The sequence below is a fragment of the Serinus canaria genome, chromosome 8 (genome assembly GCF_022539315.1).
Source record: "Serinus canaria isolate serCan28SL12 chromosome 8, serCan2020, whole genome shotgun sequence".
NCBI lineage: Eukaryota > Metazoa > Chordata > Aves > Passeriformes > Fringillidae > Serinus > Serinus canaria.
This window is the reverse complement of record NC_066322.1, coordinates 11,567,068-11,583,773: the sequence shown is the minus strand read 5'-3', so window position 1 is coordinate 11,583,773 and position 16,706 is coordinate 11,567,068. Positions and strand designations below refer to the sequence as shown.

Below are 16,706 nucleotides of genomic sequence, written 5' to 3'. Positions count from 1 at the left end.
GGAACGCTTGTTGCTTCTAAAATTATGTTTCCTAACAGGTTTCAAGTAAAGATTTGTGTGCCCAAAAAGTGTTATTAAAGCAATTGTTTTAATCTAATTTTGTTCATTATTTCAATTTTGCATATATTGTTGTAAATTCAGAATTAATTAAACTAATAATAAAATTTCTGAAAATACTTCTTACTTTAAAATCTGACTGTGGACTAAATTTAACAAATCAATAGGCAGCTGCCTGCTGACAGCATTTTATTTGATCTAGCCCTTACACTTTGATCTCAAAAGGAAGGTGAATTCTTTTAATTTTAAGTAATATATTGAAGAAAGTGCAGCTGAAAAACATACTCAACTAAGGTGCTAATGACACCAGATAATAAATATTTTAGGATCTCTAAATTCAAGCTATATTAACAGTACAAATTTGTTTTTTAAAAATATAATAGGAAGCAGATTTTTAAACACAATCCCATTTACTAGTGTTATAAATGCCTTACAAACTTAATTTTTCCCTTGATTCAGATGAGTGCCCTCCTGGCTGGTTCCCTCTGATTTTTCTAAAATCCAGTCATGCTCACTATGTAGCTTCGTAAGTTTATCTTTCACCAGAGGTTTCTTCTGCAAACCCAGAAAAAGAACAAAGCCTCCACCTTTATAAGTGAGTTCTCTTCAGCCCTGGAGCTACCTGGTTCATTGTAAGGATGATAGATTTCACAAAGCAAAGAAGTTGTAAAAACCTTTATGGAAGCATTAAAAAGATCTTGGGCTAATGCATTAATAAAGAAAAGTTCACTGAATATGCGAAGGAGAAGACAGGTCTTTAACTTCATTTCTGTCCCTAACAGTGACTGGGACCAGCACCACCTGAGCAAGATAGGATGATTAGTTATCTCTAGTTAGACAGAAATACATTACTTCAGTGATTTTTTTTTTTGTTGGCATTATATGCAAACTGAAAATATGCAACACATTTTTTGTGTGCAATATCTCTTGAAATGAACAGTATAGTTTTGGGGTTTTTTCCTCTTTTATTCAGTTACTCTTTCCAACATGTGTTTTTATGTGCTTTCTCAATAGAAAGTTGAATTTGGGAGAAATTGTCTTGATACTGTACAAAAATGGACAATAGCTGCTAAGCTGCATAGAGTATTGTGCTTCCATCAGATCACACTGTAATAGATTCAGAGAAACTCAGTGGGAATATAAACCTGAAATAGCCTTTGTGGAATGTTTACAACGTTCCCTATATAAATGGGAGAAAAGAAAAGCTCTGTAAAATCCATGGTCTGTTCACTGCATGCTGGTGTTCAAGGATTTCACTTCAAATGCACCCGCACTCAGTTCCAGAGGTGAAAGCCAATCTCTCTTTATCTCACTTAAATCAAACCTTCATTCATCACTCTACTGCAATTGAGCTACATAGATTTCAATGCATTAAGAGCCTTCTGTGGTCATTGAAAAGGAGCCAGTTATTCTTTATCAAAAGGAAGGGTAGCTAATTGATTAAGATGAAAGAAAGGTATATGTTATTTCTCCACCTAATTGCAATCTACACATTTCAGCAATACATAGAGAGATTTGCATGTTGAAATCTGTAATCCTGAAACGAAAGATTAAGAATTGCTTTGGCATACCACAGATACTTAAAAAAATGCCTGGTCTTCTGTTTCCAATCTATTCCAATATCTTGTTTCTGAGAGCTGCTGGATGCAGAGCCTAGAGGACATGCTGTTCCTAGAGTTTCCCCTCTGTAGTACAGAGAAGACATTTCTGTTCCTTTTTATTATACTACATATATTCTCTGTTATGGAAGCAGTATCTCTCTTTATTATGAATAAAGCTTTACACACTAAAAATGTAATTCTCCGTCACCGGGCACCTGTGCTGTCACTCTTTCAGCCATCCAGAGAATCAGATAATTAGGCCTGGTGGTAACATTTCTAAAGAGAACTACCTAGCTGATAAGGAAACTGATGCAAAGAACTTAAATTCATGAACAGAAAAAAATAATGATTTACACTTAACCTGAAGTTAATTTTTAATAACCTATGCTTATCTGAGGCTGGAAAGTATGAGCTGCTTAGAAAGAACACTAAACAACTCACAAGAGAGAACTTTGGGCGAGAGCACAATCAACTAATGTGAACTGAGTGCTCACTCTCTGTGAAGCTGAAACAGGATTCATTTGCTAAATAAATGGACCTAAGGATTAATTTACCAATGCAATGAACTAGTGACATTGTCACTCCAACTGGACATACCAATCATTTGACAAGGGTCTAAGTATATATATCACCTTTTTGAGCTGGCTTACACAATATTTTAAAATAACCTGGTTTTGTGAACAGCTTTGAGTATATCTGAGTGTCTTAGTTCAATCCCAAGCTTGTTTTGGAAGAGCACTTTGATTCACATGGTGCTGCTGCCTTGATGCATGAACCAGGTTTAGATAAGATGAAATCAAACTGGCAGATGTGCTCATAAGCAAATCATGAGCTCTCCAGCTGCTAAGAGGCATCCAGTTTACAGAACATGAGTGCAGGTGCTTGCTGCGACCCCTAGAATTCTTACAGTTGGAATGCCATGTCCAGCACTAACAATTTCACACTCTTAATTGGCCTACACTACTTGCTACGGCAGATGGAAAAAATGTATTTAAATTCATATAAGCATTCAATGTATTTGCAGTACAAATCAAAAGGCAAAGCAGCAGTGATAAAATCTTGTCAAAATGACTGCCTTCATACCTATGACAAGGATAATTTTTGGTCGAGGTCTTGCAGGGTCAAACACATCGTACTCCTCAATTAGCTCAGCAGTTTCAGAAAGGTCAGTGTCACTTTCTATGGAAAACTGTTGGATGGGAGGCAGTCGGTCGTAGCGTCGGTAGGGGAAGTTAGAGTTATCAGGCATCACTGTAAAATAGTAAGATAAACTGGGAATTGTGGAAATAAGAAGAAAACTCAAAATCTGTTCTGTACACAGATTTAAATAAGTATCATACATAAAGTATAAATATCTCATAATTTTACATTGTGTTTGCTGTTGCTATATTAAATATTTTGGCCTCTAATTAACCAATTTATTAAATCACAACCATCCAGAGTCAGTTTTCTCTGGTGTATGTTTTCAAGCACATCAGGTTTTCTCTGAACATCTCCTGTAGCACCCAGAGTTCAGCAGGGGCCTCTGAGAAGAAAACCTTTATATTGTGCAGATAACCTTTACTATTAGGCAGGACTCTTTTAGTGATATGTGTTGTACACAGAGACAGAGACAGTATTCTTGCTGATTATCTTCATGAAATGTTGGATGGCAAGGAAAAATAACTATGGCAACTGAAAGACAAGCTACTTATTCTTTGTTAACATTACAAATAAAATAATTACAGGTATTGGTATGACATCTGCTTAGATTTTATGAGATGCTCTTTTTTCTAAGAGTTTATAATTTATATTTTATTTAGTAAATTAGCATACGGCTCAAATGTAAACTAGAAAAACACGTAATGTAACTGCACTGAAGTTGGTGTGTATGTCATCCATAAGGACCAACTGAAAACACAAGCCAAGTTCACTGTGTCATATCTGGCCCATCTTTGCAAATGTTTTTGGTAGCATACAAGAAATCCCTCCACTGATGCGTTAAACATTTACTCAGCAAACATCCATCATTTGGCTGGAAAGTGCTCACAATTTCCTCTCCTGCGTAGCATCCATTACGGCAAGAGAAAAACAAGTGCCAAAAAGGAAGGAAACAGAATTCTTGACTCCTTTGCCTACAGATAATCAGAATGAGGCGTAATCGGCTATAGAAGTATAGATAAAATAATTCAGTAGTGGATGTAAAACCACACACAGTTGAAAAAATAGAATAATTTTAAAATTTAATACATTACCATTCCTGTAAAAAGACCTCCGGGATTGTCCTCCATTGAGTGGAGGCAGGGTCTTCTTTTCTGGGCTGACAAAAGTGTCCCATTTCACTTTTTCTGGCCCTCCAAGCTCTTTTACTTTCTGCAAACAGCTTTCCAAATATTCAATTGGGTCATCGGGTTTGTAACACATTAATCCATTCAACAGACTCTGAAATGTAAGATCAGAAATACAGACTATAATGATAGATGCCACGGAAAACCAAGCACCTTTACTTTGTCTTTTACTTTGCACACAGAAACACCACATCACTTGATATTCAGACTCTCTCTTGCAATTCAATGCGTAAAAGTGAGGCCTGCAAAAAATCAAATTATTTTGGTTTGCCGATGTCATAAAAATTACTAGGAAAGGAAGCTTATGGCTATGTCTTTATAGTGTCTATTTGCACTAAAATAAAACACAAAAATACAAAAAAATCCCTCTGTATTTTTCTTAGAACTGTCACTGGCAAATGGACACAGAGCAATGTGTAAGCTAGAGAGCCCCAAAATTTACATATCCTTTGTAATCTTTGACATCACTAAAATGTATCTTTTCCTTAAAGACCACTGCACTCACAAGTATCTCATCCATTTTCTTGCCAACACTTACACAAGCAATGAAAAGAGGATTTTTTAAAATCACAAGAAATACTCAAATATCACCTTGATCAGTATCAGAAAAAATACCCCACAACCCCAAAATTCATAGGTGGTTTGTGATTTAATTGATTACAAATTTCAAGCCATTAGAAATCTTCTTTCTACAACATTAATTCTTCACTCATTGTACTCATGAGCATTGGAGGGGGGGGGTGGGGGGGGTGGGGGGGTGGTGGTGAAAGAAAGACTGCCAGGTCCTCTTCTGACACATTTCCTTGACAAAGTGATACATACATAAGTCATCATCTCACCTCTGCACGAGACTGCTGCATCCAACCTTCCTTTAACAATGCATGTCTTTCAGGATGATTTCTGTTCTTTTTGCTTTTCCTAATTTTTGTGTGAATAAACTTGAGGGTCATAGTTGGTAATTATAGTAAACATAAATAACCAATTCAGGATTAGATCAGTTGTTATCTACAGTTTATACAGTAATTGGTATTTACACACATTTGTGCCTATAAAATAAGATACAATTTCTATGTATCTGTGCCCTTACTAAAGGTCTTAACTGATCACAGCAACTAACAGTGTATTTTTGCAGAAGATATGCACCTATTTTTTAAAATTACTAGCTCAAGCTTTGAGCCTCAACAGAAAACCAGTTTTGTCTGCATCTGTTGTTAAACCATCCACATTCTGTGTAATTAAAACATTAGCATTCGCCGTGTCCTGCAATTTTCAAATATATAGAACAACGTATAGCTTCAGCACAGACAAGGGAAAATACATATGTGTGTATGTTATGTACGGATGACAGGACGTCTGATCCGGGAGGGAAAAAAATCCACATTGCACAGAGAAGTAATTATCAGCCATTAGCGGCAGATAACTTGTGGGGAGCTAAACAACACCTCACAAAACATTTGCGGCTCTTTTGTTCCCCCCGACCGATGAAAGATGCCCCTCGCCCGCATTCCTCGGTGCTCCTTTTGCCCCGCGGAGACCCAAGTTCGCTCCCCGCCGGTGGCGGAGGGCGGGCGGCCGCGGCGGGCGGAGGGGCGCGGCCGCGGGGGCTCCGCAGGGGGCGGCGGGCAGCGCTGCCCCGGCCCCGCGCCGCCAGCGCCCACCCGGCCGGGCTGGCGGCCGGCGCTCCGCGGCGCCGCTGTCCGCGCAAGCTACGCTAGCCTTCGGCTGCTCCGTCCTTCCAGCAACCTTCAGCCCTGCCCGCCGCGGGGTCCCAGCGCGGAGCATCCCCCGACGGGGCGGAAAACGCCTCCCCCCAGCGCCTCGCCTACCTCGAAAAGCTGCGGGATCTCCCTGCGGGCCAGATACTCCTTCGCCTCGCCGGCGCTCATTCCGCCAGCCGGGGCCGGGGGCGCCGGCGGGGCGGGTGGGCAGCCCGAGCCCCGCGCTCGGCTCGGCGCGGCGGTGCAATGCGGGAGCCTCGGCGAGGCTTCCGCAGGCGGAGGGAGGCAGGAGGGAGGCAGCCGCCCGCCTCCCCGTGCCCGCTGCTCGGAGAGAGCGAGAGAGAGCACGTTTTCCCCCGGCGGGGAGCGAGAGCGTGCGCAGGCTGCCGGGGAAAGTTTCGGGGGGTGCCTGCGGTGAGGCGCCGAGCGGAGGCGGTGAGGGGCTGTACCTGGCGCCGAGCCGCGGGCAGGCTGCCCCGGCAGCGAGCGGACCCGCTCAGCGCCCGGCTGCGGGAAGGGCTGGGCACCGGGCGAGCGCAGGGGTGCTGGAAGCCTCCCGCTGTAACGCGGTCCCTGCCCTTGGCACGGTGCTCGGGCGTCTCGAGGAGCGAGACGTTTCATACACTTTGGGCTGGCGAAAAGCCACGAACTACGATCAGTCATGAGCATCTGTGATCGGCGAGTCACAGGAAGAGATCTGAAATGATCTCTGGTCTAGCCTTCTGCTCAAGGCAAGGACAGCTTTGGAGGTCAGACCAGGTTGCCCAGGGCTTTAATCAGTCTCATCTTGCAAAACCTTCCAAGGGTGGCAACTGCAGAGCTTTTCTGGGCAACCTATGCTTGTCTGGCCGCGACATGAAGAAGGGTTTTCTCCTATTCAGTTATCACCTCCCATGTCTCATTTTGCTCCTTGCCCACCATTGTAAAGAACCCAGCCCTGTTTTCATGATGGTCTCCTGTCCAGCCTTGGAGAGCTGCTATTATGTACCTCTAAGCCTGCCACAAGGCTGAACAAGCCCAGCTCCCTCTGCTCATCTTCAAGAACAAGTGCTCTCCATCCCTTAACCATCTTTGTGGCTATCCACTCAACTCAGAATCACAGAATATATTGAGTCCAACGTGTAAGTGAATGGCCCGTACAGGGATCAAATTCACTCCAGTTTGTTAACACCTCTCTTCTACTGGGGAGCCCAAAACCAGGTGCATTATTCTAGATGTACTCTGGGAAGTGTTAAGTAGGGGGTAGCTTCTGTGGTAACTCTGTGACACACTGGAAGTCAGAATAGAGTATTTTGGTTGCTGGGGTGTCCTATATAAAGCCTGATTTTCCAAATAGTTTTTAACTTTTTTATCTTTCTAACAGAATATTCTTGTAGTTGTGCTGAGGCACACCCTAACACACATAGGTTACATAACTGCAAGCTTATAAACAACACTCAACAACTGCTTTCTGTATGTAAATCCCTATTTTTCAGACAGATAAGAATATGGATAGGTCTTCTCAGGTGTCTTTTAAGAAGCTTCTCCCCGTTGTATATGATTTGTGGATCAATATCAGTTTGACAAGCTTCTCCCTCTCAGCTGCAGCCATGTTCCTTGTTTTTCTGTTTCTGTAGTTGAACTGCCCTTGTTTTCCTCAGCCCAGCCTCCAGCTTTTTATGCAGCTTTTTATTTTTTTTCTCCCAGAGAAGCTTCCAGTCCTTGTTCATTCCATGAGTTGCTAAATTCTGCCCAGAAGGGAGTCCCATGATCTTCTAATGACAAATTGGACTGTTTGGTTTTCCAAGTCATCCAAATATTCCCAGCAACTACCACGTAAAGGGCAGCAACTAACATCCCTTCACAGCAACTGACTGATGGATGGCCCATAGAATCATGGAATGGTTTGGGTTGGAAGGGGCCTTAAGATCATCTCGTTCTGACCCCCTGCCATGGGCAGGGATGCCCCTCGAGAGATCAGGCTGCCCAGGGTCCCATCCAACCTGGCCTTGGACTGGGCACTTACAGGACTGGGGCACACACAACTCTTTGGGCAAAAGTGTTTCAGTGCAAAGCTCCTGGAAGTGCCTCTGCAGTTTGGCTTAAGAGCCTTTCCAGCTCCAGTTTCTATCAATCCACTGGTGTCTACTTAGAGAAGCTGGAGTCACTGAATTGACACTTCCCATATGTTCAAGTAAGACTTTGGTCTTTGCTGAAGAATTTAATCAGCATTCTGCAGTTTTTCTCATCCTCCCATAAAATCTGGATGTGGTTTTAACCCTACTTTCTTCTGCTAAAATTTTAATCCATGCAAATGTAAATTCATTGAATAGCACATTGCCTTAATTTTTATTGAGTAAAATGAGTAGGCTCCAATGTCCTAATAAAAAGATATGAGACATAATTGCTTTTAAATTACCTTAAATGAAGGTTGACAAAAGGAAGATGGAATTAAATTAAATAGATATTTTCTTAAAATAAGGTCTTTACTAAGGGGAGCTAATAGAAGATGGCATTCTATTTAGGAACACAGAACTGTGGTTTTGGCATTTTGTGGGTGTAATTTTTTTATTTGTTTCTTGATTAAACAAAAAATTCATCAGTATTATCATTGTCTTGGACAAATTCCATTTATAGGCTTTCAGAATATATATTTTTATATACTCAACATTTATGGGTAAATTAGTATCTCATCCAATGTCCTGGTTTGGCAAGAGAAAAATATTTCCTTTCATATGCTTTCCATAGCATCTTCTCAGGAATGTGAAATATGTTTGTTTAAAGTCTTGTCCTACTTGGGGTTTTTTTGTTTCTTTTTTTTACTGTAGGCTTCCAGGCATTTTGCTCAGTTAGATAATGCTAACAGAAAATAAAATAACAGAAATAACACTCCTGCTATAAAATATTGCATTATTATTATGCACATCTTTATTACTGTTCAAAATGTTGTTTTGTTGCACAAAATCAAATTCTGTGTTGCAGAAATTACCACCTCAGAACAAATACAGACATTTAGGAAATCTATCAGACTGAAGATGTGAAATGTATCTGGAAAGGATATTTTTGGATCGAATAATACAGTTCCTCCTTCTCGAAGCAATGTTTTATGCATTTGCTGTCAGAAGAATCCCCTTATTGAGGCAGGGTCGCAGGTGGAAGCTTCTCAAAGGCTCTGAAGAACATTGGCAGTGAAGGATTAAGCAGAGATGAGCCAAAGGGGCACAAAGAGCTGGGTTATTTGTTGTGCAGGTAACATAAAGGGAGCTGTTCGAAGGTGAGCTCTTTGTTGGGTGAGTGTCTGATCAAGAGTGCAGGTGGGAGTGAAGTGGTCTTACCACCTTAGAAAATAACCCAGGATGTAAAAATGCTCAAAGGAATGGGAATTCATTTGAGCTCCAGGGCACTGCCCATTCCTGAAGGTGCAGGCAGCTCTTAAGGGTACTGGTAGGGCACAAGGATCACTTTGGTTATTTCCTACCTTTTCTGGAGGGCAAGAAGATACAACAGAAAGAACAAAAATTTGCTATCAAAATGATAACATTTCTGAAAATTGATCTAGAAATCTTCTTCTGGATCTTATACTGTTAGCAGGTTCCATTCTCATTCTTCTTGTTCCCTCCAGAAGCCACATGAAGCTACACTAAGATGAATCAGTATTTTCAGGGATCAGCTGGGATATGGTGTTCTGGGCCTTCTATTCTTCTTGGTTAAACCAATTTCACTACACCCATAGCCTTCAGTCAAACCATAATTAGGTTCTGTGTTTTCAAAAATCACTTCAGAATACCCCAGTATTTTATAAACATTTTTTTTTTTTGTCTAGTGCCTGCTCAAGCACTAGTGGCTGGATCTGTCACACCAGTTGCTGCTCTGCTAGACATCTTTATTAAATCAGAACCAACATCCTTGGATTAATACAGGCTGATATGGAGACAGCTTGAATTTGTAGATTATGTAAGTAAACCAATTATGTGCAGCCTTTTTAATATAACATGCTGAATGATATGCTTCTGATCCAGAAATGGTGCGCATTTTAATGTAAATTTGGAACTTACTTGCAGCCCCATATTGCATTTAGTGTGGTATAAATTAATCCATGATTGCTCAAATTATATTTTAATTTTTAGGAGAAATCCCTTTCTAAACCCTTTTGCTACAGCATTAACTGTTTTTTTTAAACCTGATGTTTTCCCCACCTTTCCTTTCTACTCTGATACACCATCTTTTCTTTTCTACTCTGATAGGCATTTTTTCTTTTCTACTGGTACCTGAACATGTTACTTAAGTGAAGTATATCACTAATTGAAAAGTAGTGAAAAATCAACCAAGAAAAATCTGATTTCCAGATCTAGATTTCAGTAAGTCCCAGAATTAACATTTTATGTAAATTTTGAGGACACCAAGATGAATAGAGGGAGGGAAGAAAGAAGATCAGGAGGATGTTTGAGGATGCATATTTCAATCTGCTGAGAAAAAAAAAACATTTTAAAGAAATGCTGTGATCAAGTCCATATTTGTTATGATAAACAAAATATCTGAATAATCATTCTTGTGACTTTTCCCTGAACTGTCCAATTTATCTATATGCATCTTGAGTGGGATGTAGAGGCATCAAACAGGACACATTGTTCTGCTCTTCCAGCCTGCCTGTGACACCCTCAGTGCCCTCATTCTGTTGTTTTCCCACTGACAGACTGAATTTGTGCCCTGCTGTAGTGTTGCAACAGGGCTCACCCTGAGCTGGGTACCTGGCAGATTCCCAGCAGCTCTGCTTTCCACTGTTTTCTCTCCCAGGTTCCTCTGCTGGAGCATCAACACCTGCACTTTATTCTTTGATGTATGACTTCCTCTATTTGCTTGCACCCAGTTTACCAAGAAATCAGCGTGCTCAGTGCCAGTGAGCTGTCCCCTCTGGGAGGTCCCACTGCCCCAGTCTTTGTTCCCTGCCACTGGTACCAGTGATTTTCTTTGGTTTTGGTAATCACTGCAAATATTATACAGCACGTGGCCAAAACACTTTCTATGGGACCAAAACAGAAACTCACTTAGTATTTCCCACTCACACTTCACTTTTGAGGCCAGTCAATTAATCCTTAAATATATATACACACATTGATTTTGATTCACTCAGGTTTCTTAAAGAATGTATCTTGCAGCAGTAAGTAAATGGCATCAGATCAGCACTTTTTTTTCTTCATCAGCCAAAAGGAACCTTCTTAAACAAATATTTGTGCATAGATCTGAGATGATCTTTATTTCAGGAGCTGGTATTGTCAGGCATTAATTAAATTTCATATAAGCTATATTCCAGTATGTTCTTACCAATTATGTTTTTTCACTAAGTTCCGTGCTAGATGGCCAGGGCTATAATTCCCTATGCCACCACCCTTAGAAAGTACTGGTCTAGTTATTCCCAGAATGTAAGTATTTCAAGAGTTCTTAGAGTCCTTTTCCAGTTTTTCCCTTTCCTGTCCTTTCCAGCTGTTTTAAAACTCTGATATAACTTATCCAAGTTATTTTTAGTGACTACTATTTATAAAACTTACTTGACTACAGTTCTAATGGAGAATGTTTCATTATCATGCTATGGTATAATTACATCATCTGATCATTCATATACAGAACTGAAATATGTAGTGAAGTCTTTCAATCACTTTTGGTAAATCTATGAAAGCATGTTGCACAAATGTTGTAAGGATCACTTTCTTGCTTTCTTCAGAAAAGCTGCTCTTTTAAATGCTGTTGCACCCCTCTGACCATTGGCTTTTATGTCATTTTGTTTCCCTTCTCATTTTTAGCAGTTCTTAGATCTGCTACATATATTTCTTGCAGCTTCTAGTATTTGCAATAGAAGTTTTTCAGATTCTTACATATCTTTATCTTCAAGGCAAATTGCTGCTTTTTTTTCTGTCTTCTTAACATTTCTTAAATAATCCCCAATTATAATGCATAGTTTTGTATTTAAGTTTTTATCCTTGATTTGGCTTATAATAATTAGATAGTATGAGGATATTGTACAGCATTATGTAACTTACTAAATTCAAGGTTATTACGTCAGAAAGTCCTTAAATCTCTGAGAGATGAAAAGCAGGAGGTCCTCTAGAGGTTTTCCTTGTCCCTAAGACAGTGGTTCACTACTGGGGAGAACACAGATTGAGCACTTACACAGACCTTCTGTGAGGTCCATTACAGCCTCTTGATGTTTTTGCTTTATTTTATGTCATTTAAACTGAATCTCCCCCTGTCCCCACAGTGTTGCAGAAATTGCTCTTTGGGAGGATTAGTTTATAAATAAAATTACCATTTTTCAGTAACTGATTAATAAATACTCCAAATCCGTGGATACTGATTTTTCAAAAACCTACAAATGTAGTGTGGTTCTTGTCCAATAAAGTCCTAAGGATCCAACTACAGATTTTAAGGTTCTAATCTATGCATTGTCCTCTGTTAACAATTTCTGTTCATCTAGTTTATTCTTTATGAGCTAAGGGAATTTGTGTAGCTGTAGGAAAAAAACCACCAAAACAAAACACAAAAACCACAGCAAAATTCAGTCAATTAAACAGGCTTGAACTGAATAATGACTTGTGGGTGGTGGTTGTGGGAATAGAAAAAAATTCAAGCACAGCTACAGACCTCATCTTGGGAACACTGTGGAGCTCAAGATTGTTAGAAAATACAAGTTCCTGCTACTTGGCATTTGGGTTTTATTTCAGTGGTTGAATGGACTAGTGCCATACAATATTATTTCTATAACTTGTTATTCAGTCATAGAGTGAAAATCTTCCCTACTTGAAAATCATCTTGCACAAAGTACAGCTCTTGAAAAGATAAGCATCTTGACTATTTCTTATTTAGCTAAATGAATTGCAAGTAATACCAACTTCCTGTATGAAGGGCTTAGAAAAGTCACATAATGATTTCAGGAATTGCTCACACTGAGAAAATGTCAACATTTTTTGATGCTTATATCTTTACAGTGGCTTAAAACATTGTGATGTTAAGTCAAAGGGAAAAAAGTGTAATGTCATTTGATATAATTTGTTCTTACCTAGGGTCAAGAAGGATTCCTGGATGGGCTATTTTCTTGTATGAAAGGCATTCATAAGTGCAGATTTTTTTTTCACTACTCAAAAATGAGGACCATTAATTTGGGTCAGGTACATGGTTGGTACATGTATTCCAAAGAATAAAATAAATCTTAAGAAAAAAAAAGACTCTTGTTTCACGACATCACAATTTTTTATAATTAAGATTCATAATGGAATACTGTTGGCATGTTCTGTTTTCAAAAGTGGCCACGGTGATAACTGTAGTATTCTGATTAAAAAAAAAGTTTCCTATTTTCATATTCAGTGTATTCAGTATTCAGCACAGAGCAGTAGCTGTCAAAATGTTGGTAAGTCACTGGTGTTTACTTCTCCTTGCTAGTTTTTTTAGAGCTAAAGCTCTCTTTGTATTTTATATTCCATAATAAAGTGAGGAATGACTGTCCAAACTCTCTTTTCTAGACACAGAAAGGCTGTAACTTTGGTAGGTATTGGCTCACAACTGAATTCTACTGTAAGGAACATTTTGGGTGGGGGGGAGGATTTTAATTTTGCCTAAGTAATTTTTTAATGATCTAATGTTCTTGAACTCATCCCTTTAACTTCTCGTTCTTGCATTGCAATGAATAGAATGCAGTATCTAGAGATTAAAATATGCACATTATGTAATAATTAGATACAAATCAGAACATAGAATGTAGGCAAGATAAAGGAATTGCACCTGAAGATACAATAGGCTAAGTTGAGAGACGTGAGAGAAACTGGCAAATGTTTTAACCATAGAAATGCTTTAATGTTAATTTGAAATTCATCCTGCCTTTCTGCTGAATACAAGAACATTGCCTGAATTTAGTCACCAACTTCAGTGAATGCTTTCTTGACAGTATAACAAATGAGAATTGGATCAAACACCTGTTTCCCATAGAAGCTGACACCCTGCCAGATGGCTTATTAGCAAAGATAACTGTTGATGGAACTATCACGTGAGGGTTGAACATGAACACAGGTTCAACATGGCATGGGATGAAAACTTTTGGCTAAATGGAAGAAAAGATTATAACTTGGTATTTGATAGAACCTAACACCATGTAGTTTATAACACTGGAAATTACTAATGATCTTCAGCACTTGTTGAATGACCAAGACCTTTCTTTTTATTGTCACAGTACCCAATGAAATGAAATAGTTGTTGAACTGCAAGGCTGCACAGGACCCTTGGCTCTGCCTTACAAATACTTTGTTAGAGATTAGGCAATTGTGCTCTGGAAAGCAAATCCACCTTGGCTGGATGATGCAGTCATGACAACAAGGCAGGGTTCAGGAGAAGTTAATTAAGGATCGCTGCTTTCAGGAGAACTGATAAAGTTCTGCTCCCATGTGAACTCCTTAGCAGCAGAGGCAGGTTACTATAAAATGAGATATAAAATGTACAAGTGAGAAACTCAGCGGCTGTGCTTTTCTAATTTATTAAAAAATGTTCAGGAATTTTAAAAAACCCAAACCTATTTTAACTCTGGTGTATTTGACAAAGGGGTCATTGGCTTACAGCTGAGTTGGTATTATTTGTACAAGAGTTGAATATTTGAAGAACACTTAAATTACTCCTTTCTTTACAATATACAGCTAAATCACCCCTAAATCAGTTTTGGAAATAGTTTTTTGAATTACCCTGTAGTGTAGCTGACATTTTTCTATATATATTGATTGAAAATTATTGATTACTGGCTTTCTACTGGAACCTTACTCTATCAGCCTCTGGACTAGGGAAAAGTGAAACATGACCTGCAGAGGTAGAATGTACAGCTTCCCTAGCTGACTTATTTTACTGAAATATGAGCAATTTCTGGAAAAAATATCCTGTTTTTACCATTCAGTATTACCAATACACACACAAACATACTTCCTTTCCAAAATAAATTTTTGATTTATGAACATACGAGGATCTCCTATGAGAGAGAAAATATATTTTCTTTCTCAAGAATTCACAGGCGATAAATAGCATAATGAATGAAGAACAATTTATTTCACAAAAGGATTTGAAAACAAATATGGCAATTTTAGACCATCATAACTAGAACAGAATTACTGAAGGAAATGGAAAAGATAGTTCATATTCTTCTGGTTCCTAGATGAGGATATACAGAAGGCAAAATATGTTCAATTTCCTATGTGACGAAAATCAATCCATGGAAAAGAATCTGGATTAAAAATGCTTCTTACAACATGGTAATACATAGCAATTTAAAAAATTAAACTGTTTTCCTAATCCTGTGGAAATATGCAGGCAAACAGAATCAGATGAAAGCAAAAATGAATACAAATTAGCAACACTCCAAATTTTTGAATAGTGTTTGAAGTATCCAGGTTTGAGATGACATGAAATTAACACTGGCTGCCTTGAGATCTTTCTGTAAGAGGTGCTTTACAGCTAAAAAGCAGTAATTATTTTTACATTTAACAATGTCAAATGATTACCATCTTTATTCTAACGCTAAGTAGCAAGGAAAGTTATGTACCTTTGACCTCATATAATAATTTTGTTGTAACTATTCTGAAAGAAGTAGTCTTAATTTGGTCTATTTGTGAAACTTAGATCTGGAATCCTTACATCTCTATACCTGGTAAAGAGACGTATTATTGTTTTTTGAGATATATATTTAATCTGCACATGCAGCTTTTAAAAAAGGGTTTTTTTAAGCATTTACATGATATTATAATGAGAGAAATTTTGTTTAAGGAAATCCTTGATAACTAAGAGTTCAAGTGCAAGAAGGTGATTTTTGCTGAGATAATACTTTTGCAAATGCATCCATTAAGGCACTGATTAATTGAAACTGATTGACTGATGGGTGTCTTTTCTCCATGTAAAAATCAATCACCTTGAATGAATATGTGAATTCAAATGCCTGCCTTAAAATGTAAAAGGTCATTAACTGCAGTAAACGTAGCTTTTACATTTTCATGCAATACAGATATTTAGCAGCAAAAACAAGTAGTTCAGGTCACAGGACAGATACATAGAAATGACAGGCACATATTCATGTATTGGTAATTTCAATTATCACTAGGTCTTTTTCTTGATGTTCTCTTTTAGTTAGAAAAATCTCATCAGGATACACTCCATAGCACAAAGATAAAAGGTAAAAACGAGGAGCTTGAATTCTTCATTCATGAGTCAAAACAATATAGAAAAACTTTCACAGATTTCACAACAATTCTCGTGTGGGTAGTTCTTCTCAGTTTGCACAATATCATCACTAACTTAGGCCACACAGTTTGGCTTTTAAGAAAGGAAGTATTTGATGGGTTGACAAGTCACTGATTTACTTTCTTGCTGAATATGTTGTTTTTTTCCCAGACTTTCTGCTTAGTAATAGCTCATTTAATTTTTAAAGTAAAATTCCATCTTGCACTGAGTGCCAGCATTGTCATGGTGAAAAGGCCTTTTACTGACCTGTGCAGAAAGAAATTTCAAAAAGACTTCATTTTTATAAATTATAGCAAAATCTGGCTGCCAAGCACTATGATTTCAATTTATGAAGTCATTCTGGCATTTGTACTCGGGAAGAGTTTCTGGTAAATGAGCTCACAGAAACAGATACTTTTAATTTCCAAGAGCATGGAGTTAGAACTTGTAGTTTATTGAAGGATACTTTATGCTTAGTTCAGCTTGAGCACTTTCCACCTGATCCACAGCAGCTTTTACACAACCCTGGTAAATGAAGCTAAAGAGAGAAGAAAATGATCTCTCTGCCTTACACACTTTGAGTAGACCAAGAAATTATTAAGGTTTGCTGATCCGCTCTTGAGCAGCTGCTCCTAAAACTACAAGTAAGGTTTTGTCTAAAAATTTGTTAGGCTGTTTCAATCTGCTCTTCCCCAAATCTCCTGGATAAACATTAAGAAGAAGAAGAACAACAATGTATATTTACATTTTAAAATATTATTATTCTTTTCATTGAGAATATTACTTTA

The 16,706-nt window shown here is 38.5% G+C and overlaps 1 protein-coding gene across 1 annotated transcript in view; it reads right to left on the bottom strand.

Annotated features, from left to right (window-relative positions):
* Nucleotides 1-4,071, bottom strand: part of AK5 (adenylate kinase 5) — an 81,362-nt gene extending 77,291 nt beyond the window's left edge. Inside the window, exons 1-2 of the mRNA XM_009088619.4 lie at nucleotides 3,893-4,071; nucleotides 2,742-2,909 (exon numbers count right to left, since the gene is read on the bottom strand). Of these exons, the coding sequence (XP_009086867.2) occupies nucleotides 2,742-2,909; nucleotides 3,893-4,061 (337 nt within the window). The 5' untranslated portion in view covers nucleotides 4,062-4,071. The remainder of the gene's footprint in view (nucleotides 1-2,741; nucleotides 2,910-3,892) is intronic.
* Between the last annotated feature and the right edge of the window lie 12,635 nt (nucleotides 4,072-16,706).